General features: G+C 42.3%; 1 protein-coding gene across 17 annotated transcripts in view; it reads left to right on the top strand.

Moving 5' to 3' along the window:
- tnika (TRAF2 and NCK interacting kinase a) overlaps positions 1 to 27,606 on the top strand; it is a 71,232-nt gene that overhangs the window by 24,702 nt on the left and 18,924 nt on the right. For 6 of the 17 annotated variants that reach the window (XM_022223125.2, XM_022223159.2, XM_051943964.1 and 3 more), the window contains exons 3-15: positions 10,105 to 10,161; positions 11,165 to 11,290; positions 13,873 to 13,983; positions 15,529 to 15,619; positions 15,928 to 16,058; positions 16,140 to 16,194; positions 16,616 to 16,694; positions 16,806 to 16,981; positions 18,867 to 18,933; positions 19,050 to 19,248; positions 20,919 to 21,035; positions 22,588 to 22,674; positions 23,817 to 24,026. In XM_022223125.2, coding sequence (XP_022078817.1) covers positions 10,105 to 10,161; positions 11,165 to 11,290; positions 13,873 to 13,983; positions 15,529 to 15,619; positions 15,928 to 16,058; positions 16,140 to 16,194; positions 16,616 to 16,694; positions 16,806 to 16,981; positions 18,867 to 18,933; positions 19,050 to 19,248; positions 20,919 to 21,035; positions 22,588 to 22,674; positions 23,817 to 24,026 — 1,506 coding nt within the window. Of the gene's footprint in view, positions 1 to 10,104; positions 10,162 to 11,164; positions 11,291 to 13,872; positions 13,984 to 15,528; positions 15,620 to 15,927; positions 16,059 to 16,139; positions 16,195 to 16,615; positions 16,695 to 16,805; positions 16,982 to 18,866; positions 18,934 to 19,049; positions 19,249 to 20,918; positions 21,036 to 22,587; positions 22,675 to 23,816; positions 24,027 to 24,365; positions 24,885 to 27,606 lie in introns of all 17 variants that reach the window. The other 11 variants (XM_051943952.1, XM_022223181.2, XM_051943985.1 and 8 more) reach the window with 3 other exon arrangements.

The raw sequence follows: 27,606 nt of genomic DNA on the forward strand, positions 1-27,606 counted from the left end.
CTTTCTCCTTTCTTTCTTAAACCACTTCTCTTTCTTTACTGCCCTCGTATATGCTTCCCTCGTCCTCGCTGGCTCTTGTTATGTCTTCTTTCCCTTTAAATCTCTTCCTGTCTCAATCCGTCTCTCTTCCTTTCTCATGCGTGAGTGTGAGAGCAGCCTCGGGGTGCTTCTATATTTCTTGGGTAGTGCAGTAGTAGATTGGAATGGAGGCCTTTGTCACTTTTATTTACTGCCTCACTGATTCCACAACAGCAGTGCGCGCGTGTGTGTGTGTGTGTGTGTTGGTGTAGTGAGAGCACGTGTGAATGCGGAATGATTGCAGGTGTTTGAGCTGCAATGAGGTGTGTCTGGGAGTATTGCCCTCCGTATTTCTTTGGGTCCCTTCCAGTGTTTGTAATGTTTGTTAGCCTAAAAAAGTACCTTTTATTCTGCATCACTGCTCCGGCGCCTTCTGCCTGTAAGCCTTCCAGAGTGGAACCAGCTGGGGGTGATGATGTGAAGGTACAGACTGAAGCAGCGCTTGTCTGAAAACCTTCAAGCCTGACACTGCTGAACTTTAGTTTGTGTGACGGCGGTCTGCCTCTATAGGGCCAGAGAGAACCAACAGGAAGAAAAATCGACGGGGGTGAAAGCCCAGGGGCGCATCCCGTAGCCCACTATGATGCTGTTACCATGCCGACAGGTTCTGAGTGCTTAGATTACTTTCAGTCAAGTCCGAATGTCTGTGTATGTTTGTGTGGATTACCATGAAGGCACGGATTAGGATTATGCTGTGACCCATTTCCTTTTCACAAAGAGTTGGCAACACAGACTGGCAATCTGTTCCTACTTTATTATGTGTGCATTTATATGCTTTAGCATGCATGTGTGCTCTTGTCTTGGGTTGCTGTAGCGACATGCTCCCTCTACATTACTGAGTCTTAGCAAAAAAAAAAAAAAAAATGCATAACAACTTGACTTGTTACTGTTTTTTTTACATAGCAAAATATCAGACATTAAGTTTAATGGCCATGCTAAAACTGCACTGCATTAACTACAAATCAAAATGTGCTTTCCTTTGCATTATTGCAACGATTTTTAGTGGCTGCTTTATACCGTTTCATTAAGTGAGCAGAGATGAAAATGAAACCCAGATGATAAACGATGAGCAAACACAGCGCTGTGGATGCAATCATTGCAGTTTGCTTGTTGCTTGTTAAAGAAAGATTCCTGTCTTGGCAGCCACTTCTGAAATATCAGATGTCACACCAACAGGTAGAGCAGGAAGCTGTCGGTGGTGAGCCACTCGGATGAATGCATCTTCTCTTGTGATCAATACAGTCGGTGGATGGTGGTCTAAACAATAGCAAGACTCAATATTTGACATTTGCGGTGTGAAATATCAGCTTTTCCCCAAAGAGCCGTGTTTTATTTTACAAAAGCGTACTGATTTTCCTGGATGTTTGTGGAGGTGGTCTTCATTTTAGGTGTGAAAACATTGTAGAAAAGTAAGTGTCAAGTCTCCAAGCTGATTTTTAATCTTTGTGAAATGATTGAAAAAAAACTCATTGGCTCTCTGGAAAGTGGGAAATCAATCTTACTTACAGTAGCCTTTTGAGAATAGCCCCAAGAAATGGGATTCAGAGTTAATAGGCTACAACCTGCAGAACCACCCAGCAAATGTTTAAATTTTGGTCAAGGACAGGCTTCAAATCAAACGTTTGTCAGTTTTTAAATCACAAAGCTCACATTGTCAGTTATTTTAAAGCTTTCTCCAAACCTGTCTCATAAAATTTGCAGTACAACTAGATTTCATGCTCAATTACATGTGAAAGAAACCTATTTTATTGTAGCCTGGTGACAGTTTGATTTAATCTGAAGCGTTTTTCCGACAAGAGTCAGAGAGTCTGCATCAGGATGTTGAAGCAGCGGCGTAAGTCCGACACTTTCACACAGGAGACTTGGGTTCGTGCCCCTTGTGTCACTGTTATTTTAAAGGACCCATATTGTGCAAAATCCAATTGCTCATTGTTTTTGAACAGAATTATCCCAGTGTCTCCAGAAACCCATAAAATATAAGAAAAGTCCATCTCCTTGTTGCTTTTCTCTCACCACAGTTTAAAAAGTGCGCCTCTGAGCAGGCGGTTCAGGTTTGCAGCCCGCTGTGATGCAACAGCGTATGAAAGGGGTGAGACGGCAGCAGCTCAGTTGGACTAAAACCTATAGAGACTGCATCTGCCTGCTTTGTTTGTAAAAACAGGTATTGCAGGGGTGGGACAATGAAGGAACTATGCAGCATTTTGTCCTGAAACGATACGCATTTTAGGGACCTGCGAAACTTGCATGGAGTTGTTAGAGAACAGTTTAATAGAGGACCTTTAAGTTTTGTTTTCACTCACTTGGTTAGACTAAGTAAAACAGCACAGTTTCGGATTAAAATACACCCTTTCACAACATGTTTAACACTTCTCTTCTACTTCCTAGGTTTCCAGGTTGATGCGTAATGCCCCATCTAATCTGCTGTATGACTGTATGGTTAAGAAGAACTGCAGTGGAAAGCGAAAAAATACAAAGATATGCTGGTTATTTGTGATCTGTCACATGCAAACACAATCCGGGGGAAATACATTTGGCTCAAAATGTAACTGAGAATGCAGTTTAAGTTGCAGTTGGGAGCTTCTTCTTCTGACCTTGCAGCTTGACCACACAGCGACAGACGAACCAGCTTCGCCAGGTTAATCCACTTCCTCCTTTCTCATCACTTCTTCCTCCCGTCTTTCCTCACCCAGCCTCCTCTTCGAAATATCACCTCTCACATATCAGGACAATAGTTACTTGTTCCCTGTCCTCTCTCTCTTTCTCCTTTTTGCGTGCTACCGTGCACATTTGTGTGTATATTTAAGTGTCGCGCCCACTGTACTCGTGGCCAGCCAAGGCTGTTGCTAGGCTACGACAGGAAGTGTCCTGCATAGTAAATGTGTCCGAGGGAGAAGAGGGAGGTGGGGGGTGTTCTGTGTAATTGACTTGGCAAGGGCAGGGACGCGCACACACAAACAAACAAAACACACACAAGCTGTGGAAGCCTTTCTTCCTCGTTCGCATGCAGACAGATTCTCTGGGTATCACAGTGTTCACCGGCAGGTTGCACTAAAGCAGCGGTTCTGCAGGTTTGCGTCTCCTAACTGAGCCTGCAAGCTGATGAAGAAATGCTTCCCTCTGCAGCCTGCGGCACTTGGAAATGTGTGTGTGTCCTCGGCTTCATATAGAAAACTACATAGAGAATCATCACACACCCAACCTCCTTCTCCTCATGCCAAGACACGCATACATACTTCATATCAAGTACTTCAGCATTTTTTTCCAGAGGCTGCTTCACTGTGTTTTACATCCACCTGGCAGGTGCAATTAATCCTAATTATGTGTTGATGGTAATTCGTGGAATTGGCGTGCTTTTTATCAGTTTGACATCCCTCGCGGGAAAGAGATGGCACCTCGCTATCAGACTTAGAATCTGTTTGGTGTCTGTACATTGTTTGACAGTGTGAGAATCTGAGTGATTATCTCAAACAACACCAGTAGTGCTGATAGACGAGCTGACACACTGAATAATAATATTGATATGATTTTCAAAATATATTAATACAATGCCATTCGATGAAATAAGAGAATGCCATATCCAAATAAGGCAAGTGGAGTAGAAGAATAAAGAGGGTAAAATCATAAACACAAGGCTAAAAATGCTAATAATAGTAGTAATATTAAGTAAAAATAAATAAGTGAATATATAAAGCGCCAAAGAAAATAAAGTGAATGAGATTAATTTTAAAAATCAATTGGATGATAAAAATAATGATAAAAATTTAAAAAAAATCACATCATGCTTGTTAAAGTATTGCTCAATAAAGATATTAAAATGAATAAAGATAATGCTTATATGTACATAGAGCACGTGTATTTGCTCTAGTCCTGGAAATTAATTGAAATTTTGGGGGATTTTGAATGGATTGCTAGGCAAAACAAGCAACCCTGTAGACGTCATCTGGCGTTAATTTCACGCAGTAGTTGGACATTTAATAGGGCAAGTGATGACCCATTAACAGAAAAGCAGCACAGCCTCTTAATTATGGGGATTTTCTTTTGTTTTTGTGACAATGCATTGAACGTCTTTGGATTTGGGAGTGTTCATCTGACAAAAACAAGCCGTTTCAGGATGTAATCTTGGGCAGTTTTGTTTGACATTCCTCAATGTGTCACTACATGACTCATGGAGAATAAAACATTCTAGTTTCACTGGATTAATAGGAATTGGTAGGTGTCACCTTCTATTGGGAGGCTGTTTTGTTTCTTTTAATTACGGTGTTTTCACTTCCACCTTTTGTGTTTTGGCTAGAAATCATAAAATCTGACTAATTATCCCAAAATTCAGGGAGCAAGCAAAGGCATTATTGCCCCTGATTTTATTAAATATGGCATCAGCTGTTATGGAAGCATCACCTGCAAATGGAGAGGGAGGAGTCTTTTTTTTTTTATGGTGTAAAATAATGACACAGTGATTACACATACTTTTCGTCTTTGAGATGACAAATATGCCCCAGATATTCTTGCTTTGAATCATATAAGCATTCACGACTTTTGTTTGGTGGTTTCGGCATAAAAAGACGTCCACTGCAGTTTGAATTATCAGCATATATTTCTTTAAAAAAATAAAATAAAAACACACTGACCTGCAGGGGATGACGCCAAGCAATAACTCCTTCATGATGCGGCTGCCTGAAGGCTGATTGGAGATCAGTTTGGTATCAGCTTGCTGTCTCCATCCCGGCACGGCCATCCGAGCGGAACAGACATAGTCAATTTGGTCTGTTATCGCCCAAACGCACCTGGCCTGGCAGCTTCCCGGCTCCTTGGTGGATGTGTGTGTGAGTGACAGATGTTTTTGCTATTATATTTGGTCAAAATACCTCCACGGGATTAAAGAAATGGAGGGAAAATGGTGGTTTAGACACCTGAATGTGTTTTTCCTGTCTCATTTGTGAAGTTATCGCAAGGTATTCCCAGTAAAATGACTGATAGGATGTGCAGAGACGTACAGTATGTGCGTTCTGTTTCGCTTTGCGCAGACACTCGGGGCCACGTCAGTGCATTGTGGTTTGCAGAAGGCTCTCCGTGCATTAGCAGAGGCAAAGTGAAAGGGCTGCATGGAGTCCTCTGTTCATGTCATATTTGCTTGTCGAGCTCAGAGCTGAATGCTGTTTTGTTGGCATTAGCGTTCGGCTCAGTCATGTTCACGTAGGACCTGCTTTTCACAGGCCACTGGGCTGAGCTGCGAGGCATGAGAGCAGCGCAGACGGAAAATACAAGAGACGGCGAGAGGGAAAGTAAGCGAGGCATTTAGAGGGAGGAAGGGAGAAATAATGAAAGGCATAAAGAGGAGATTGTGAGAAGTTAAGAGGGTTAGGTAATGAGAGGGAATCAGAGGGATGAGAGAGGGAGAGGGAGAGAAATTGCAGATCTAGGTCAGAGAGGCAAAGCAGTCAACAAATGAGTGGAGGAAGGGATGAACAAGGCTGTGAGGCTCAGGGCTGCTCGTTCTGAATGGGACGGATCAGAGAGAGAGAGTGGGCCATCCCTATGACAAAGACTGAGAGGGAAGGATGACAGCATCATTTTAATACAGTGTGAAATCCTTTTCCCACTGTTTATCATTATCAGGACCGCGGCTAGCAATTATTTTTGTTTTTGTTTGTGATAAATTTGATTATTTGCTCTCTAGCTGAGAGTTTGATGAGAGGATTTCTACCAAAAAAGTCTGACATTGATGCACTTTTGGTGTCAATTATGCAGCCGCTCTGTATTTGTGTACATTGAAAAGCACATTTCTTACTGCTTCCAGGCTTTACAATGAGGCAGGATAACCTCCTACTCCGAGCTCCACACAGGAATGATTATGACACATACCTTTTAAAGTCTTGGCAAAAAAGCCAATAGACTTTTGTCGTAATGTTTTAAATCTGTTTCCAGACCTTAAGATAATGTCTTTAGATTGCATGTTTTGTACAAATAACAGACCAAAACCCAAATTAATATGCACTGACATAACAAGCTGATATCTGAAGAGCTTCTATCGGCAAATATTTTGCACTTTAACCCCTTGAACCTCCAAGTTTTTTTTCCTCCCTTCACATTTAAACTTATCGACTCATTTTCCACTGTAATATAAAGTCCTGCATGTCTATGGAAACAGTACAACCATAGCTAGAACTCGTAAGAAATCAAAAATGTCTTATGTGTAGTTTAATAGAAACAGAATGCCACATGTACAACATTTTTTTCTCACAAGTAAAAATTGGTGACTTTACACAGTCATTTACTACTGACATTTTTACTTTGTTTCCATCTTTGTTTTTGATCTGCTATGAGCAAGCACAGCCTGCAGTTCAGCCCAGTCCAGCTGAAAAATAAAAGAATTTTTACGCATGACTGTTGATCACAGCTGAGTTAGTCACGGCTTCTCGGCTGTGCTTAGAAGCGCATAATTTTTTTGTTTTTACAGGACTGGGTTACTGCAGGCCATTTATTTTTGGCAAATGTTCAATTGAGATATGTAGAGCGAGTGACTGACACGTAACATCCCGATTTTTCTCTTTAGATTTGATTCATTTTACACATTCAAACTGAAAGTCACACGTGGTAAGTTTGAGCTGTATCTGAAAGATTATTGTTTTTAGAAGAATCCGGTGATAGCAAACAGTTTGTTTTTGGCAGATTTCTAAATGAATGTACATGTTTTGATTCAAGACATGTTAAACGACTGGGACAATAGAGAATCTGACTTTTTTTTCTTGTTTTTAAAGTTTCTAGCTCTAAAAATCTGTGTCATTTTTGTGACTTTTGAAAAATAAAACGGACCTTTCAAATGTGCTGAGGGTTCAGAGGGTTAAATTGATTATTTACAAGTTCGTGATGATGCTTTTAGCTCTTACCATTTCATCATTTCTTCGCCTGAATTGTTTAGATGTTCCCGCGACACACTTTGCCCCGTTGCCTGCTTTGGAAATACTATTTCACTTTCACCGCCATCCCGTCTTTGAATTTGCAAATAAATGAACCGGCAGAGGACAAAGCCAGAGCAGGAGATGAAGATGAACAGACTGTGATAATTCCTTTCTGTTGCTCCTTTCACACTTGGTCATTTAATAAGGCTGGATGACATTACTGCTCCAGGAGTAAAGGAGGGATGGAGGGGAGGAAGGTTGTCAGGTGGCTCCGAGTAATGAATCTTTATCCAGCTCTGATGATATCCATGTCCAATATCTATTTGACACATTCTCTATCTTGCTCTCTTAGTCACTCTCCAACTCCCTCAATCCTTCTCTCTCCCTCCCTCTCCACGTCTTTGTGTGCACATGTGTGGGTGTTTGCAAGAGTTCCTCTGTCTGTATGAGTAGTAAAGATCCTTTTTTTCTATTTTTCTGTGTGTGTCTCCGCAAATGTGTGTGAGTTTCTGGTTTGTAAGTGGCTGTAATTCCTTTGTTGGTCTTCAACAAAGCCAGTCCTTGTGCTGGTGGAATTGGGTCAGTCTGAGCCTAATGAGAAATCCCTGGTCAATCTTTCCAGCTCTTTTACTCTCACAGAATTTGAACTACGTTTTTTCTAGTTAATATGTGTGTGTGTTTGAGCAAAAGAGAGGCTGATCACAGTGTTCAGCCGTCCAGCGGTGCTTAGTTAGCATTGTGTGGTGCCGGATTGTGACACAATGAATTATCATATTAAAACCCCCAACTTTCTTTTTAGCAATAAATCAGCAAGTTTCAAAGTTTTTCTTTAATTCCGGGGGAGCTGTTTAATGAGAAATTCGGCTCGTGGCATTAACGTCGCCTCAAGCGGGGACCTCAGGTGATTGCGACAAATTGCCAGTCATCTTGTGAGTTTGGCTCAATTAATTAAAACACATTGTGAATGATGTGCTTGCTGCCGTTCAGCACATATTATGGTGCCAAAGTGAACCCATTAAATCACCAGTTTTCAATATCTCCAGCCCTAAACATCAAGGGACCTAATGAGTAATGGAGATTTAACAATAGCCTCTCGTTGACCAGTTTCACTATTCTGCAAAATATGAGCATAAAGGGACATGCAGAGCTACACTACCAATATTATCTCGCAGAAAGTAACTGTATTTATTGAACAGCATCCAAATAAGTCACAAGCAATTTATCAGGTGAAGTGAGTTTTGGCTAGCCCGTGGGTGCAATTGATCTGCTCAAAATGGCATAAAAATACAATGTGAAGCGGTGGGAATGACTAATGATCGGTTGCAGGGTGCAGAGAGTGTTGTGTTAGTGTAAAATCAGTCCTGCAAGTGAACTGCGAAACAATGAAATCGCCGACTTTTTAGCCATGATTTTGACTCCATTCTTACCGGGGCCTGTGTGTTGGCCCCTGTTATCAGAACGGCCCCTTCAATTAAAGCCCTCAGGAGGTGCTTTAGAGCCAGACTCTTAATGCCATCTGGTTTATAGCAATTCCACCAGGGAAACAGTCCTGCCCTTGTTTTGGATGTGTGTGCACCTCCTCGGCTACGTGTGGATGTGTTTGTTTGTTTGCGCCACTGCTGCTAAGCTGCTCTGCTCAGACTGTAACATGCTAATCAGTTCTGTCCAGACAGGTGGAAGTAATAGCCGTCAGTGGTTTTAGCGTCTCCCGCCCTGTTTGCTTCATTAGTTAATCACAGCCACAGATGCTCTGTTGCAGACCAACCACTTGGGCCTTCCATTCGCCCCTCAGCGTCCAATCTCCCGGTTTCTCGCCTCGTGGCTCCCCCAGGCGTCTGCCTAGCCTCGATATTACACAACAGCGAGCTCAGCGGAGTCGTATCTGTCTTTTGTTTCCCTCCCGTCTCTCGTGCAATAGATCTGAGACGCTGTGTTTATTTTTGCTGATGTAAATGAATCTTGACCAGCATCAGAAAACATTAAGGAATTTGTTTGCCGTTATAAAGACCTGTCAGTTGGGGCACTGCAGGTTTAAGACGCCCGACCATGAATCACAATGTCCCTGACAAGAGATGAAGTGAGGACGATTGCTGCGTGTCATTCCCCATCTTTGTCTTGCATTTCCCCACAGCATCTTCACTGTCAAGCCATAATAAAGTATACCAAGTATAATACTGTGCCTTTAAAAAGGAACGCAGCATTTTGGTGATGGACTTACCCTTTGTTCACAGAGGTTTTAATGTGGTGCGCAGGAATCTAAGTGCATTCAGTTCGTAGTGTGGAAAATAATGCATAGATATGTTTTGTTTGGTCCTGATAGCTGCCAAATCTGTGTTACACTGCTGGTGCTGCAGCTACGAGAACACAAATTGATCAGTCTATTGATGTTTATCTTGAGGATTATTAAGTCAGTAACATTGCTTTGTTATGAGCAAAAATCAAAGAGCCCTCCAGATATCCTTCATTATGGGACAACGTCAGAGCTAAATGCACTTTTTGATTATCATGTTATAATATTCCAAAGCTCTATTGTGCAGCTGTCAAGCAGAAACAAGTGGCTAGATGGTGAAGTATATATATATTAACTTACACAATTAACTGTTTCTAATTGTGTCATTTGTAGTAAAAGCACTTTTTCCAGTAATGAATTCTCGTGTTCTTCGTGACCCTCCTTGAACAAAAACCTGTTCCTCTCGACTGAAGTTGGCAGAACACGATGGGTCGATTTTTGTGTGGAAGAGGAGTCAAATGATGCGTGAAATGCCCCCCTATTATAAAAATGTCCACAGACCCTGTTGGAAAAAACCTGGGTTAACAATTGAACTCATCATCAGGATATTGAAGTTTTAGGTTTTGTCGACAGCAGCTAACGCATAAAAAGATGAGCTACGTCCAACTTCTTTTGTCACACACCCTTCAGATTGTGTACAACTTACCGATTAACTATGCAAAAGCAAGCAACGCTGAGAATATATTACCTGCTGTGTTGATTCAGATGTTTTAACTGAAAGTGAAGATGTGCAAATGTGCAAACATGCTGCATTTTCTTACGGAAATTGCTAAATGAACACTCTCCTCTCTCCTGTCTTTCCTTTCTCCTTCTTTTTGTCTCCTCTCCTCCCTTCGTCAGGGTCGCCATGTTAAGACGGGGCAGCTGGCAGCCATCAAGGTCATGGATGTCACCGGGGTGAGACTCACACATGCACGCTCTATCTGGCATTCTCTCTCGCACACGCCCACGTACCCATGCACCGAAAATCATCTCAAGTGATTATACCACTGTCGACCATGTCATCTAATTATGAGCCATGAGTCAGTGTGTGTGTGTGTGTGTGTGTGTGATGTGGCAGAAAGGAAATGAGGACAGGCCTATTGCCATGGTAATATTAGCTGGAGGTATTAGGACAGCAGTGTGGTCTCAGGCGTGTCTGTAAAGCAGGAGGGAATCTCAGCTATATTTAGAGATCCTCTCACCCTACGCCTCCCTGTCAGCGCTCAGCTGCCAGCAAAACAATGAAGGACTGCAGGAATTCAGCAACAGAGGAGCTAATGAATGAATGAATCAATATCGGCATGAATGAATGAATGAATAAGGAAGGGGTGCAAGGTGCATGAAGGTGAGTGAATGGGCAAGTCAGCAAAAGTGCAGATGTAGTGAATGAAAATGCGCGAACACACAAATGAAGCTATGAATAATCTGCTTGAATACAATCAAATGAATGACTGTATTAATTACTAATGAAAATAAATGAATACACACACACACAATTGCTAACTTAATGAGCCGCCACTGTAAAAAATCAACTCGCTAAAACACAGCGGAATTAAATGAATCAAGGCACAATTTACTGACACCGTGGACAATAAATAAAAACACTTTGAAGTGATCAAGTGCTACTACAGCTACTTTTATTTTAAAGTTTCAAGCATCTCCTTTTGGCTTTTTTTGGCTGAAACCCCCTCGAAGGAGAGTAATTAGAAAGTAATGGCGTTATTGTGGATAATTTAGGGCCCAGCTGTGCGCTTTTGCAACAACGGTCTTCCGAAACTAAATGGATTGAAAATGCAAATCCATCAACAACTTGATTCCCTCTTTGCTCCGTCAACATCCCATTAAGCCCTTTGAGGGGTCACAAATAGAGGTCGCACTCTGACGCCTGTTGATGTTTCTGCTCTCTTGTGTGCGTCAGGATGAGGAAGAGGAGATTAAAGCCGAAATCAACATGCTGAAGAAATACAGTCACCATCGGAACATCGCCACCTACTACGGAGCTTTCGTCAAGAAGAACCCTCCCGGCATCGATGACCAGCTATGGGTATGGCATTATTTGTGTGTGTTTGTGCATTCTTGTGTGTTTTTTGGTGTGCCACAGGAGGACAAAAAATGTCTCTGGTCTCTTAGAGAAACACAGCAGAACAGAAAGAAGTGACTTTCCATTTTTCAGTGTTACAGTATATGACAGAAGCAAATGTGTGCAGTGCAGCCAAGCACATAGTGACTGCAGGTTTGTGTGCACTGGACTATGTATATATACCTTGTGTGTGTGTTTGTGTGTGTGTGTGTGTGTGTGTGTGTGTGTGTGTGTGTGTGTGTGTGTGTGTGTGTGTGTGTGAAATATATAAAGGAATCAGTGTGTGACTGGCTCGCCGCTGCAATAAATCATGTGTTAACGCGATCTAAGGGAGCTCTCTCTTCTCTGATCCTGTAGCATTCATCACACAACAATAGGAGGACACACACACACACACACACAGCAGCTAAATGTACTGCCTGCATAATTCTCATCGATGCCTGACTCAACAGCTGCCGGTTTCCCCCAAGTGTGTTAGCGAGCATGCGTAGCGGCGCGCTAGTGTGATATTTACATGTGCCATCTCATACGTACGCATGTACGAGCGTGTTCCGTTCATCATTGCGTGACCGAGGACACGTGCACGGCCCGGGTGAGGGTAGTTTGGCTGTCACTCGCCAACTTCCCCTTTTCCTTTTTAATCCAGAGTGATGATTGGGGGCTTGAAGCAGAGCCAGAACTGACCAAATGAACTTTTGCCCGCCAATCTCCATGGATGTAATGCAGAGGAGAGGAAGCGAGGATGTCTGTAGTGTTTTTGTGAAGATCAATGGAGAAAGAGAGTCTGCGTCACGACTGTGTGTGTTGCTTTTTGTGTAACTGAATCTACTGCAGGCATGTGATTGTGTGTTTTGCATGTTTTCTTTATAATGGATGTGTTCATACTAGAATGACATTCACTTTTATTAGCACAAATGCATCAGTGCTACTGGTAGACTGATTATCAGCCTATTTTCACGGCTGATATTTGGCATTCTTCTGATTATTGGTATTGGTAAATTATTGTCCGATTACTGTTAAATTAAATGCACTAATTCGGGTCTGATGCAATCTCCTATCTCCGTCTGTAATCGCTCTGTGGTCTCAGAAATGTCTTTCAAGCAAGGACTGAAAAAAACTGAACACAACCTGTTGCCGCAAACCAGGAAATTAGCTACCCTCACAGTGGCTAAAGCTTTGTTTATGGCTGGCGGCTAAATTAGAAGGCCGCCACAGATTTCCCTGAAACAGAGTCTGGAAAACAATAATCATGTCCTGGTTTAAGCCATGGACCTCAGAGGGCAATAAAAGTGAACCAACAGTGAAAGCTTAAGAAAATAGGGAAGAACAGCAGACGTAACAGCAGGAGACAAACTGATCAATTTCTCAATCTCACATAAACGCATATATGATTCATTTCTCTTTTACACATTCATAATAATAACCCTTATTATGAATGAATGATGCCGAGTTATGAATAACAGGTTATCTGCTATCACACACTGCTAAAACATGACAGTTAATGTATATCGTTCAAAATATCAGTTATCGGCCTTTTTGATTACCAATAATTTGCATCGGTATAGTCCTTAAAGATCCCATGTTGGTCAGTCTATACTCAGTGCTACGCTTTGATATGTAAAACACAGGCAGAGACGATGATGAGCAATCAAGACGCTAAAGGTTTTTAAAGGAAAGAACAGCCCAAAAAGAACCTTGCCAGCAAGTTAATACCTTTTTAAAAATGTCATATCAAACTAAATATGCCATGTTTTCCTTGTAAATTGAAGCAGATTTGTTATTTAGCCTAGTGAAAGCACATTTAAGTAGGCATAGCAACATTTTAATTCCACTGCAGGGGGGCAAACTTGATGTTCTTGGCAATTAGGTGGAGAAAATATGCGCATATATCAATATTGGCATCTGCAGTCAACCAAAAATAGTTCTGAAAATAATGTGGAAAATTAGTAAAAATCACATTTCGGGCTTCCCAACTCAAAGAGACTGTCACCATGGTTTTATGGCTGTCTTTGGATGCTTTGTGATCATATAAATGCAAAAACAATGTATCTGCTAATATTTTCTTGCTACTGAGATATGTTGAACAAAATAAAGTATTTTTAAAAAGCCGTGATGGCCAGTCCAATGATCTTTTAAGCAATTTCCAGCCAAACATTTGACACATCCAGCTCCAGTGAATGCAACACATGCATAAAACACTGCACATAAAACCTCTTTACTGCAGTTCTTATTTGCATAAATGCCAAAAAAAAACATGCTGACATAACTTTATTAACATGATCTTGGCACGTAGTATCACTTGCTGACCAAACACCATATTTGGTCAGCAAGTACTTTGTACTTGATAACGAATAAAAAGTGCAATCTCTGTGGTTAGTTTATTTATAATATTGTAGAACATGATTACTAAACAAGGAATGTTATTTATTATCACAAAAGGGAGGCTGTTTTGCAGAAATGACTGGCTTGTCTGGAGCAATTCTAGTCCGGATTGCTGATTTTGGCAGTCGGTAATCAACTCTGTATGTGTGTGTATATGTGTGTAGCTGGTCATGGAGTTCTGTGGCGCTGGCTCGGTGACAGACTTGATCAAGAACACCAAGGGCAATTCTCTGAAGGAGGAGTGGACCGCTTACATCTGCAGAGAGATTCTCAGGGTAAGTAGCACTGTTGGCAAGTCGGATCTTGAACTATTGGCATGGCAATTAACCACAAGAATGAGATAATAAATCAAGTGTCAGTATGAGAAGTCATCAGTGAGTCAAAACAGTTTGACCTTAGGACATATTTCACTGTTAGACTAATGAGATTTGACTTGAATCTGATCCATTTGTTTTCTATAGTGTTCAAAATGAGACAAGAGTAGATTAAACCTGTTGACAGTCAGAAAAAGCCCAATTTAATTGTTTTACCAAAAAAAAAAGATGCAATAAAATCTGCAGTTCCTATATCCTTAATTCCTTGCTACGAAGCCTTTACACTTTTTTTTTTAAAGTGTGCTATATGATTGACACATAACTGTACTGTGATAGCAATCGCTCGTAGTTGTGGACTGTACCTCTCTGTTATTGACTGATGTGAAGCCATGTATTGAATTTTCCTGGGAAAATTGCACTCATTCGCCCCCCACGTCCTATCTGGGCGATCTGTTGTGATACGTTTTGGGTGCTGAGGGCTCCGGCCTCGAACACAGAGCAGCAATATCACTGCATCTTGTCAGTTACACGCGGTGCTGCTCCGAACAATGATTTCTTTTCATCCACTGTTTTTTCTTCTTCTTTGTTCAGCCCTCATCTTTCATCTTGTTTTTGCTTTCCGTTTTGCCTCGATGTGCTGCCTCTGCCCCTTTACATTTTTTTCTGCTTTCTTTATCGCCCTTCTTTCTGTCTCTTTTTCATGTTTTCACTGTGTTTTTCTCAAATGCCTCACATTTCTCTGTTTTTTACTTATTACTTCCATTGTTTTACAGTCAATACAAGATGCTTAAGCGAAATAATATTTCTAAAACTGTGAAGGCATAAATATCTGACACATGGCTGTAGTTTGCTGGATTTAATGAGCCATTTAATGCATTTATTTATGCTTGCAACAAGAAACTTTTCATGCATTTAAGAATAGAATACAACATTATTTGTCCTTATACAACAAGAAAGTGCATCAGTCAGAAGTATATAGATATAAAAACAAAAACTGTTTCTAAGCCATCTATATAAAAGATTATCTAAAAAGAAAATAAAAGATTTTCATAGGGACAATATACTATGTATGCAAGACATTTGAAGGGCGGTCTAACCCACTTTTTGTAGTTTTTGAGAAAAATGGGTTCAAACTTTTGTGTTTTCAAGAATGGTGAAACATTCTAAGCACCACTGTAACGCTGTATTTGGGTTTTGGGTTAGACTATTTTGCCACTAAAATCTAGACCTATACAATGCTACTTATAATAAATATTGACATTTGACAGCTAAAAGTTATATTACTTCTACTGCTGCAGTAATAAGCGTCTTTCCTTGTAAGGAGTCTCTTTAGAGGTCAGAGGTCAAGGTGAGCTGCACATTAGCGACCCAGAAGCTGCTAGCGCTGCTCCAGGACGCTTCCTTTTTGGAAATGAGTTCTTTATATAGTAATAATAGTAATCGCATTTTGGCTTGTTGCTGCATTGACTCTCCGTCACGGCCTCCTGTCTCTGTCACCGTCTGCAGGGTCTGACTCATCTCCATCAGCACAAGGTCATCCACAGAGACATCAAGGGACAGAACGTCCTGCTGACGGAGAACGCCGAGGTCAAACTAGGTCAGTCTGTCATCTAACCCTCACTCGACAAAATGGCTTTAGGAGCAGCGAGGGCTGTAGGCGGTGTAAAGTTTCAGATGGCGGCGCGTGTGGCTTTTCTTTCTTCTTTTTATGCTGAATACCAGCCTACTCATCTCTTTGTCGCCGGTCATGGGGCAGACTGCTGAAGAAGGGATTCTCTCTCTTTCTCCCTCCTCTTCCCCTTAAATCCCAATGAGGAGGGGATTATACAGCGTGCATGTGAACTGGGGAAGCTTTTGCATGTTGGGTGTTTCAGTAAAGCTAACTGGTTTCATCTGTGTGCATAGTGGACTTTGGAGTTTCGGCCCAGTTGGACAGAACAGTAGGAAGGAGGAACACGTTTATCGGGACGCCATATTGGATGGCGCCTGAAGTCATCGCTTGTGATGAAAACCCCGACGCCACATACGACTTTAAGGTGAGTTTTACAACCTCCTTTCCTTTAAAGGTCCTCTCACTTTTCTCATCACCCTAAATATTTATATTCCCTTGATTTCAGAGCGATTTATGGTCACTGGGAATCACAGCGATAGAGATGGCTGAAGGAGCGCCACGTACGTACCCACTCAACACCTCATTTCTTAGAGCTGCTGCAGTAGATCACTGTAATCAGCAGTCGGATCATTTGTCTGTCCAGGCTGCTGCAACTGAGCCATCATTTTAATTAAGGAGCAGGTAGAAAATTGGTTGTCACATTGCCAAGCTGCTGCCCGATGTTTGGCCTTTCTTTTATTCATTATCTTATTCCTAGAGGTGCAGTTGTTATCATTACAGGTGACAGGACAAACTGCCTCCTTCTGATTAATTTTAGTTTTTAAAAAAACAACTTTTGGTCCGGCCAAGATGCTTGATCACAGTAATGGAAGGGCATAATTTGGTTTCGTCAAAGTTGAGCATATATGGATGTGGGATGATGTTGCAATTACCTAAGAATGTTCACCGTAACTCTCCTTTTTTTGCTATCTGACCGTTTAGCACTGTGTGACATGCACCCAATGAGAGCCCTCTTCCTCATTCCACGCAACCCGGCGCCCAGACTCAAGTCAAAGAAGTGGTGAGTGTGCGTCTTAAAAATTGCATTCCGTATTTGCAGACACATCAGAGCAAGAGAAGGGTCTAAGTTTTTCCGATGCGTGTGCGGTATGCGTTTTTGTGTGGTTTTTAGGTCGAAGAAGTTCCAGTCCTTCATAGAGAGCTGTCTGGTGAAGAGCCACAGCCAGAGACCCAGCACAGAGCAGCTCCTCAAGCACCCGTTCATCAGAGACCTGCCCAACGAGAGGCAAATCCGCATCCAGCTGAAGGACCACATCGACCGCACCAAGAAGAAAAGAGGAGAACGAGGTGAGAGTTAACTCCATTTGAACACATGTATACACAGTGATGCACATGTGGCAGGTGAAGCAACAGTTTCCAGCACCTGAAAAGATACTAGTGGCACCTGTTCAGATCATTTATTTGCATTATGTCCTGCCAGAACTCAAATCTTAAACAAATTATTCTCAGTTGAAGATACCTACTTCAGTCTTTTAAGCTTCCTTTTCTGGCTTATTTTGGGTCTTTTATGGTTACCGGTAATAAGCAAGCACAGTTTGTGACACATGCTACAAGTCTGTTCCAACACAACAGTAGAGCACCGTGAGGAGTCGGTTGTCTTGCTGTGTCTTGCTGTGTTTTTAATGTGAAGCAGCAGGATGACATCCTTGGTTTGCATTAGCATAAAAGTGCTACAGCACTGATATGCCTGTAGGTGACTAAACAATGATCAATGAGCCTGATATGATTGGAATAGAATTAAAAACCATAAAACTGAATTACACTGAGGTATTGTAAAAATGGACACAGTGACCAACAATGGAAAACATTATTTATGCTGCTTTATGATTCCACTCCACTACATTTGTTTGACAGCTTTAGTTACTTTTCAGATTAATAGCTTACACAATGGGCAATATAACAGAGTTTTAATGTGCAGCAAATTGTTAAAGATCAGATCAGTGGTTTGCAACTTTATTGGCTTCTGATGTCTAATTTAAAGACATGTGCAGTCAGGGTCACATTTCAGATGTTTGCTTTTGGCTTCACCAAACAGTCAATTTTCCTTTCTAACTTTACACATGGTTTCATTTCAGTAAATGTTCTAATATCTTAACGGAAATCAATGATTAGAGAAAAAGTCCAAAAACTGAAAATGGATCTGTGGAATAGACTTTTTCTTCTTTCTGCTCCCATTAATCATCTGACAACGCCTCAGATTTATCTGCAGTCCCTTTATTTACAACTGTATATAAACCTACAGCAGCTACGACAGCAACATGCTGCTGAAACACTGATGCTTCAATGTTAACAATCAGTCAGAGGCGTCAAACCACTGCTTTTAGCTTAATGCAACGTAGGATAAGTAGGATTTATCATGCAGGACTTTCATTTGTAAAAGATCTGAATACTTTTTCCACCACAGCAACTTCAAAATCTACGTCTTCGAAACGTTTATTGCGGGAAAAACTGATTCGTTTAAACTTACACACGTGAATACACACTCGTTGCATATGAAACATAAAAGGGTCGATGCGGGGGGGGGGTGAGGTTTTCAGATGCACACACAAACTCAAATTCTCACGCACATGCCCGCCACATTCGTGGTTTGCAGCGAGGCGGGAAATGAAAGTGACAGACCTCCATTAAACTCCATCACGACGCGAATGCACGCTCACGAGTGTTTGAGTGATAGACTGACAGTAGGACACAGAACAGCGCCAGTAAGAACCACATTAACCGCTTCAAGAAACAACATACTGCAGGGCGGACGTCACAGTGATATATAAATGTCTTGTCATTGTGGGGACTGTGAATTTCTCCGGCTGTCACTTTGTCGCACTACGAGGACGGGTCCGTGCGGACGTGTCTCAGGGAAGAGCTGGGCCTCTTCTGTGGCTGTCATGCTTTAAGCCCCCCGACCGACTGAAAGAGCTCCGAGCTAATGTTCTCCACCTGGCTACACACAGTAAAATTACAATTTATGCTCTTATTCAAAGCGGCTAAAAGAAAGTGCCTTGAAGGAACGAGGATCTGGGAATGCCAAAATCGTGAGCGGTTTGGTAATGAACGGAGGTAGTTCAAGTGAAAAATTCTGAACGTGAAGTGGAATGGCTTTGCTCTCCACTGGTTATTACTTGTGTTTTATTTCTTTTATTCTTTCTCTCTCTCTCTCTCTCTCTCGCTCCATCAGATGAGACAGAATATGAATACAGTGGCAGTGAAGAGGAGGATGAAGAAAGAGACATGGGTGAACCAAGGTCAGGATCTTCTTCAAACACAAACACACACTGTACACCAACATTGCACCCAACACATATTTCACATTTTCCCTACTAAAAATAAGGCTCTTTTTCAAAAATTGACCCATTCCCAGCTCCATTATTAACATCCCTGGAGAGTCGACCCTGAGGCGAGACTTCCTGCGCCTCCAGCTGGCCAATAAGGAACGTTCGGAGGCGCAGCGGCGGCAACAGCTGGAGCAACAGCAGAATGAGGAGCACAAGCGCCTACTGTTGGCCGAGAGGCAGAAACGTATCGAGGAGCAGAAGGAGCAGAGGAGGCGGCTAGAAGAGGTGAGTCGGGATTGGTTGGAGAGGAGGCATGTTGGTCGAACTTGGATGCAGTTACCTCGATCAGCCACAACATTGGAATCACTGGCAGATGAAGTGATGAATGACCTTGTTACAAGGCAAAACTCTGCTTACATACCACCCACCTAAACAGACTAAACACACCTCTCCGTGGCAGCAGACAGCCTGCCTGCAGCAGGATAATCCATCCTGCAGCATTCCAAGATTACTGAGGAATAGCTCGAGGAACACGACCAGGAGCTTCAGACGCTTGACCAGGTCTTGAGACTTGCCAAATCTTAGTCCAATTGAGCATCTGTGAGACAAGCTTCCTAATCTCATTAAGCCCCAAACCGCAACCCATATGACCCAACATATCCTTTATCAATGCTGTGGTCTTAGACAGCACAGAACACCCCGAGACGTCCCATGTTCATACCATAAATGGGCAAGTTTTGTTGATACAACTGGAATCTACAAAATATTAGACAGGTGATTTTTAATGTCGTGGATGATCAGTGTATCTACAGCAAGTACGGATATTGTACAGTAGCATCAACCCTCTTAACCCTATGCCGTTTGTAGGCATGTTTTGTTTTTATCATGCAATATGAAGTCCTGCACCTGTATGAAACCACCACAACCACACAGCCTGCAGTTCAGCCAAAAAGCCCGACAACTTTTGTGACATTGCTTGTAGCTGACTTACTAATGATACATGATAGGACCCGAAAAGGGGAGATCTTTTAATGTTTTTTCTTAATTTGGTGAACACAAATGCTATTTTTGGCAAATCGTGATTTGAATGGACTTTCATGATTTGAAACTTAGATTTGGTTTTTACACTGAGCATGATGATGATGTTTCAGGACAATCAGAAAGTTGAAAATCTGACAATTATTTCTGTTTTTGCAGTTCCTGGCTGTGCTACATGCTGTAATTTTGTAGGATTTTAAAGATAACATAACTTTCGAACTTACCGGTGTTGATAGCCCAAAAAATACCTGTTGTGAATGTACCAAAAATGGCTCATTCAAAAATATTTTGTCAACTTATCAGCCATGGCACAGTGCCAGAGGTCGTTTCTACATAAATGACTATAGTATTCTGTTTGAACTGCCTGAAGTACATGAACCCTCCATGCTTTCTTCTGTGACACTCTTCAGGACCTATATGGAAACATAATTCTTCCTCGTTCTGGATGTTTAAACTTTAGCTGTTTTAACTGAACATTTTGGTAGAGGACAGAGAAAGAGAGTGTTATAAAGACACACACAGCCTTTTCCCCGGTGTCGCTCTCTTAGTACCAGAAAGCAGGCTTACAGAAGGAAATCCTTAGCCCATAATCTGTGTGCTCTCTCCGGGTTCCCACCAGGGCTTGCCTCCCAACGCACGGCTAAGCACCATGACTCGGCTCAACTAACATGACCCCACCAGTCAGGGCCAAGTGTGTGTCTGGGACTCAGTGTTAAAGTGTGAATCCACTGTGGAAGGTGTGAAACGTAACAGAAAGAAAGTAGATCGAATGAGGGCACGAATCAAAACATTTTAGCGCTTTTTTGAATCTCTCTCTTTTGAGCCATTGTTTTCTTAATTTGTGCATGAAAGGAGACCATTCGTGGTGTGTTGATGGTGAATCTTCCATGTTCTCCTGTTCCTCCTGACGTCAACAGCAGCAGCAGCGAGAGCGAGAGCTGAGGAAACAGCATGAGAGGGAACAGAGGAGACGCTACGAAGAAATGGAGCAGCTCCGTCGAGAGGAGGAGAGGAGGCATGCAGAGAGAGAACAGGTTCATACACTTGCTAATATATTATCTCCAAACTCCAATACAGTATAAAGACGGGCAGTGTGGGGCTAGAGGAATATGATGATGATCCAACGCGAAAATCCATTATTTGCCCTGAAACCCTGTTTTCTGTTTACTTGTTTCTTTTATACCAAATGTCTCAGACTGTCTTCCTGAGACACTTTCTGTTTCGCTTAAACTACCTCCGGGATGCATTTTGCTAAATTTCTTTTAGGATTTCAGACACACAGGACCTAATTATACAGTTGCTGTGTGATTTCTTACTTTCCCTGTTTATGGCCACGTTCTTCTTTTACTCTCTCTTATTTTCAGCTCTTACTTTATGCTGGTAAATAACTACCCCTCCTGCGTCTGTTAGTTCCCTGATAGCCGTCTTTTAATTCAACAGCTTGTTAATTTCATGATGTTTAGGACAGCAGAAGATGTATATTCAATAGTTGTTGGAAAGTTCTGTAGTGTCAGCTCATGTTTATCTTATTTCACGTTTCAAAAATCCAGAACCATTTGTAAGGTCATGACTAATGGTTAGATTTTCACAATGTAGCAGTACATTCTACTACTGATTGTACTTTAAGGTCCTGTTGAGATCCAAGGGCACATTTGAGGTCTCATAATGTTGTGTCTGAATGTCTACAGGAATTTTCATCCTCAGTTCTAGCTGTATTATGTGCAGTCTATTATGAAGTGTCAAAACCCAGCTCGAAGTTTGACAAAAGCAGATAAAAGCCAAATGTTTTCCATCTTAAATACATAAATCTTTTTTCGAAGTATTCAACAAAAACTACTGAAACTTGCTACGTTACGTAAAGTTTGCATAAAATGATAGAAATTCAGCCCCTGAGCTTCCTTCCTCTTCATCCATACTTTGTCCTTTAGTGCTGGCAGATCTTTTGTTGGAATATTTCCTTATCTCAAGTGATCCTTCTTCTTTCTTGCACTCATTTTATTTCCCGTTTTTGTCGTCATTGTGTTCTGTATGTCAGAAAGCTATTAAAAGTTACACGGTGAAATTGAAAATTCCTCCCACAAAGTTTTAGAAAATAAAGAAAATGACATTTTCAGGCTGTCAGTATAGCAAAGTCAGGTTTTAATCGTGGACCTTGTTTCTGAAGCTTTCTCTGAGACACTCTTTCTAATTTTGGTCCCACTCTTTCTTATATTTTGTCTGTTCTGTATCTTTCTCTTTTCACAATTCTTTCTCCTGTCCTCTCTGTGAACTGCACTTCTGATGTGTATTTTCTGTCTGTCCGGCTCCCTCTTTATCGCTCCGTTGGCTCTCCTCCCACGCTTTTCTCAACTGTTTTGGAAAGATATCCTTGCCAGTTTTCCTTTGTAACATATTACGATTGTTTGAGGACACTGTCTACTTCACTTTGTCTGGCTGTCTTACTATCATCTTCTCTCCTCATTCACAGCCACTTCAGGATAGTATCTTCACTATTTCTTCTTTCTGTTTTCTCTCACTGCGCGTGTTCAGATTTCCTGATTTTTCTCTGAAACTCTTTCTATCTCCTTGTGCCGACATGCTGCTCAGGAGTATATCCGTAGACAGCTGGAAGAGGAGCAGAGGCAGTTAGAGATTCTCCAGCAGCAGCTACTACAGGAACAGGCTTTATTGCTGGTAATCATGGCCCTCCCACGTGTTACTACTGCTCCCCATCTGTGCTGTGTGGTCCCATATCCCCACTGCATGGCCCCAAGTGGCAGTCGTACAGAGGAATCCACAGTCAGAACCCCCTCGGCCTGTTAGAGCTACAGATTTGGGGGGGGGACACATGAAACAATGAATCGCTTATCTCTAATGCCTGTGTGGATTTATTCACATCACTGATTGCATGTACGGTATCATTAAGTTGGCTGGATCTCAAAGGATTCCCCAGAGGGTGCAAAAATAATGTTTTGGCAGCCCTGTCATGTTGGCCTACGCAAAGAGAAAATAGGACAATGTTGTTTTCCACAGAGCGTTTCTCTCGATGCCCCAGTCTTGTCTCAGGCAACAGTTGAGCTTTAAAAGTGCAAGGAATTACGAAGTATGGTGTGTAGCATTTATCTCATGCTGTTTTTATGAAGCTTAAAGCCTGAAATTAGTCAAAGATGGTGCGGAACCTGCAAGGAAACCTTTTGAGATCCAACCTATGTAAACCCCACAAGCCACTAAAAACTAAGAACCATATCGTGATATCCTCCCCTTCACTTTTGACTCTCTCCTACCTGCCTCCTTCCCTCTAAAAATCTACCTTCTGTTACCCTGCTTCATGTTATCCATCAAAATCCTGCATCTAATGTCCTGGTCCCCTTTATCCATCATCAGCCTTGCATTTGTGGTTACAGTTGTGAAAGGTGTGTCTTCATGTTGTCATTATTTCAGCTGTTGTGCATATTTTTGTGAGTGCAAGACTCAAATCTGGTGACAGACTTGTGTCGCTCTTATGGTATTTGCAAACAAAACAAATGAAGGAGAAGTTTCTCAATTGCTTCACATGTTGCCAACAATTCAAGTTATGCTAAAAACACTTAACTTGTAAATACTAGAAGTAATAATTATGCTTTGCAACTTCTATTACAAGTGCTCTGTTTAGAAATAGGTTGAATTTGAAAATTAGTTTTGGTGTTGATCTCTGTCTCCTTTCACAACCTCCAGTTCATCACCCTTTCTCCTCTCACCTTAATCTTTCTTTCTGTCTTTCCTCCTACACCAACCCTCACTTGTGACCCATCTGTCCGTCCTCCTTCCACTCACTTTCGACGTTTCTGCCCCTCCAGGAGTACAAGCGTAAGCAGATTGAGGAGCAGCGACAGGCGGAGCGGCTACAGAGGCAGCTGCAGCAGGAGAGAGCCTACCTGGTGTCTCTACAGCAGCAGCAGCAACAACAGCAGCAGCAGCAGCAGGAGGGACGACAAGCAGAGAAGAAACAGCTTTACCACTACAAGGATGTCATCAATCCTAATGACAAGCCTGCCTGGGCAAAAGACGTAAGTCCCAACATGCATGACATACGAAAGCATGCATGCGGGTGTGAAGATGTGATGAGCTAGTTTCCAAAATTCTTGGATTGAGAAACGTACCAGCTCTAAGGAAAGTTGTGCACGAAAAATGGCGTGATGTTTTGAAAGTCAGCCTTCACAAGTGGCCTTCTGGTCTCGTGAATGTCTCATTCAACAGGTCTTACTCCTACCAGCGGTACTTTAAGGAGCACAAGCCGAGATCTTGCTTTTTGAATCTACCCTTTTAAAATGAACGTTGTTGTTTACACTGTGGTGTCTGTTTTGTGTTTGTTGTGCTGCTCACCCTCCTCTGACTCTGACTCTTAGGTCCTGAAGCAGCAGCATGCTCACGGTAACCCACCTCGCTCCCACCTTCGACATCACCAGTCATTCAACCAACCAGCACCAACCTCCAGCCCTCACGGCCGACCCAGAGCTCAGGCCCCTAGGCGAAGCCCCTCCCATGCTGCCCAACTCCTCTCCAACCACCTCCCCCATATTCGCATTTCATTAGAACCTGGGGAATCCCTAGATCCAGGGTTGAAGCAGGAGATAAGTCAGCAGGTCAGGGAGTTTCGGGCGCAGAAACACGGCGAAAGGGGTCGCAGCCCGAGGCGGGTTAGTCAAGGACCAGTCAGTCAGCCTAATCCAGTACCCAACCCTTATTCACCTGGTCCTAGCAATCAAAAAGATAAACACAGAGACAGGCCTCTATCTGCCCCCAATCAGGCAGCCATCCAGGGGCTATTGTCTCCAGACCCACAGGCTCTTCATCTGCATCCTCCAGGAAAGGTCCAGAATCCCCACTCTGGTTCTAACCCTGTTTCCAACAATATGCTCAAACCGGTTAGTAATCATCTTCGCAGCAGGTCACACTCACCCTGCAGAAGAGTAGACGTAGACATAGACCCTGGTTATAAAGGAGGGTGGCACTCACAGATGAAGCCAGCTCGCAGCTACGGGAACATTCTGTTGTCCTCAGACTCGGAGGACTTTGACGAAACTGACCCCCTTTCTCAGTCCTTCCCGGTAAATGCTCTCCACTCTGCCCTAGCTAGACAAAGGAACTCCTATTCACCTGCCTCAAACAGTGGCAATCTTCTCCAAGTCCCAGATAGCAGTTGCTTCCCTAGCTCCCCTTCTACTAGGGGCAGATCACTAGGGACACGGGGGAAGAATGCAATGAGAAGTAGCTCCTCTATGTGTGACCTTAACGCTTCTGCCCCCGATGGTTTACTCAGACACAACCTGACTAATCTAAAGAGTAGTTGCTCTGCCGAACACTTGGAACTCCTCAGTCCAGTCAGTTCAGCTCCATCGCTGCGTCTTTCTCCTCTCACTTCGCCACAGATCACGCCCTCATGCTCCCCCACATCCTCAATGTCAGGGTCCAGCATTGGCTCCCCTCTAATGTCTCCTGAGGACTTTGGGTCCAGCATGACCATGATACGTTATCCACCTTTACAAGCCACCCTCCTCTTGTCCAACCAGACCTCCATTCCCGTCTTCATCTCACCTAATGTTACACCTCACTGCTCCCCAGGAGGCTCTCCCTTTGGATCCCAGACCCTGATCACACCAGTCGGAGCAGAGTCCTAGACTCTTCTCCAAAGCAAATGTATATAAGAGCACTTGTACTTCTATATTTGTGATTTGTTTCTTTTAAAAGTTTTGCTGTTTCTGGGCACTAGCCATCACAACTACAAATTGAGCTCAACCTTATCTGTTTAGTACTAGTTGATACCACATGGAAGTTGTGATGACACGTTTCTTCTGTGTCAATTGTCTAATTGATCATGCAATGTGCAACAGAAACGAGTACACCCCTGTGCAATATCACTTAAAAGTAGCATGATTCTGGATTGTCCCACCTCTCAATAATTGAATTATGTCTGGAGTATTTCATCTGATGAAAAATCAAAGGCAAATACTTTCAAAAGACCACACTGAAAAAGCAGGCCCTCACGTAGAAACTTAGTAAAAGTGACAAAACCTGTGATCACTGAAATAAAAGTAAGCAATTTGCAAATCACCTAACTGAACAAATATAGTTAGAAAATGGCCTGTGAACATCAAAACTTTATAAATCCAGGACCTATCGGCTGTGTCTATCTGTCTGTATCTTAAGTCTACTGTTTGACTTGACAAAGGTGCAAAAGGATACAGAAAGATCCGTGCCCAACGAAAAATGCTTTTGGAGCAGTTATCAAAAGATATCGAAGAAGCCATCGTAGCACTAATCAGAGCTGCAGTGCTCGTCCTCCTGAAGTGACACCAAGGACAATACAGCACTTGCACAATCTGGCTTTGAAAAACACTCAGGCAAGTGATTCAAGCTTGGAACAGGGGTTACCAGTGGAAATGGAATGGGGGAAAAAACCCTTGCTTCCTCTTTGGAACAAAACTGCAAAATTTCAACCAGAACTACCATAGTGAATGCAAATTTCTGACAGTGAAGCACAGAAGTGGGAGTGTGATATGAGGCAAGAATACCTGTAGATATATCAAAATACTGGCGAATAAAATCACTTCAAGTCTCCTGGCAGATGAGAAATTTTCCAAGATGACAACCATCCAAAGCACAGTGCCAAATCATGCAAGAGAAAACAAGTGAACACTACGAGCTGCCCAAGCATGTTGCCTGACTTGTTTCCAGAAGAAAAGAATAAAAAAGTAGAGCAACGCAACAACTCCAGCACACAGTAGCGGAAAAATATTCTCTAAAAGGCACAACATGTCTCCACACATTTTATTGTATCCTCCATGCTAAGGAAAATTGCAACTTTCATCACAAATAGAGGTGGACATAGGAAGTTATGGAAAAAAATAAAGGTTCAAATCTTATCTAATTAAATGAGTGGTGTTGTGTTGTTTAATATTTATTCGATTTTGGATAGGGGTGTGATCACTTATGTTGTCAAATATATCCTCACCTTTGAGACATACCTTCACCTCCAAGGTCTAAAAGTTCTCACAAACATAGAAGTATGCAGTGAAACACAAAGAGTCTATAATAAAGACTTTGTATATACATTTATCCCGTTGAATGTTTACATTTTATATAGCTGGAATGGTTCTCTTATATATACTGAAAATACTCTGTACTGGAGTTGGGATCCAAAAGAGAGATGCTGATTTTCAGGGACAGTCTGATATCACCCTGATGTAGAGGTAGATTAGTTTCTACTACAACCCTGCACCTATGCCCCACCCTGCCAGCCCCCTATGACCCTTATCACCCACAATGCAACCTTGGTGAGTCTTCTCCTAGACACCGGGTGTGATGGCATCGGGGAAACCCACCCGACCCAGCTTCCCTTTAGGTCAGTCAACCAGTCAATCAAATCCCAGCTCGGTGATGGGTCCTGGCTAAGTGCAAGTGGTGGTGGGATCCTTCTAACAAACAAAGAAGTGCTCTGTCATCCATCTGTTCTTCCTCATTTTTTCTGGGTTTTTTCTTTGTGTAGATGCGATTGTTCGCTCTGTTATCCCTCCATAGTAGAAAGACTTTTTGGGTAGTAACAACTTTGAAACGGTAATCGGAAGATATAGAACAAGCCATAGTTCC

This window comes from Acanthochromis polyacanthus, chromosome 1 (assembly GCF_021347895.1).
Source record: "Acanthochromis polyacanthus isolate Apoly-LR-REF ecotype Palm Island chromosome 1, KAUST_Apoly_ChrSc, whole genome shotgun sequence".
Lineage (NCBI taxonomy): Eukaryota > Metazoa > Chordata > Actinopteri > Pomacentridae > Acanthochromis > Acanthochromis polyacanthus.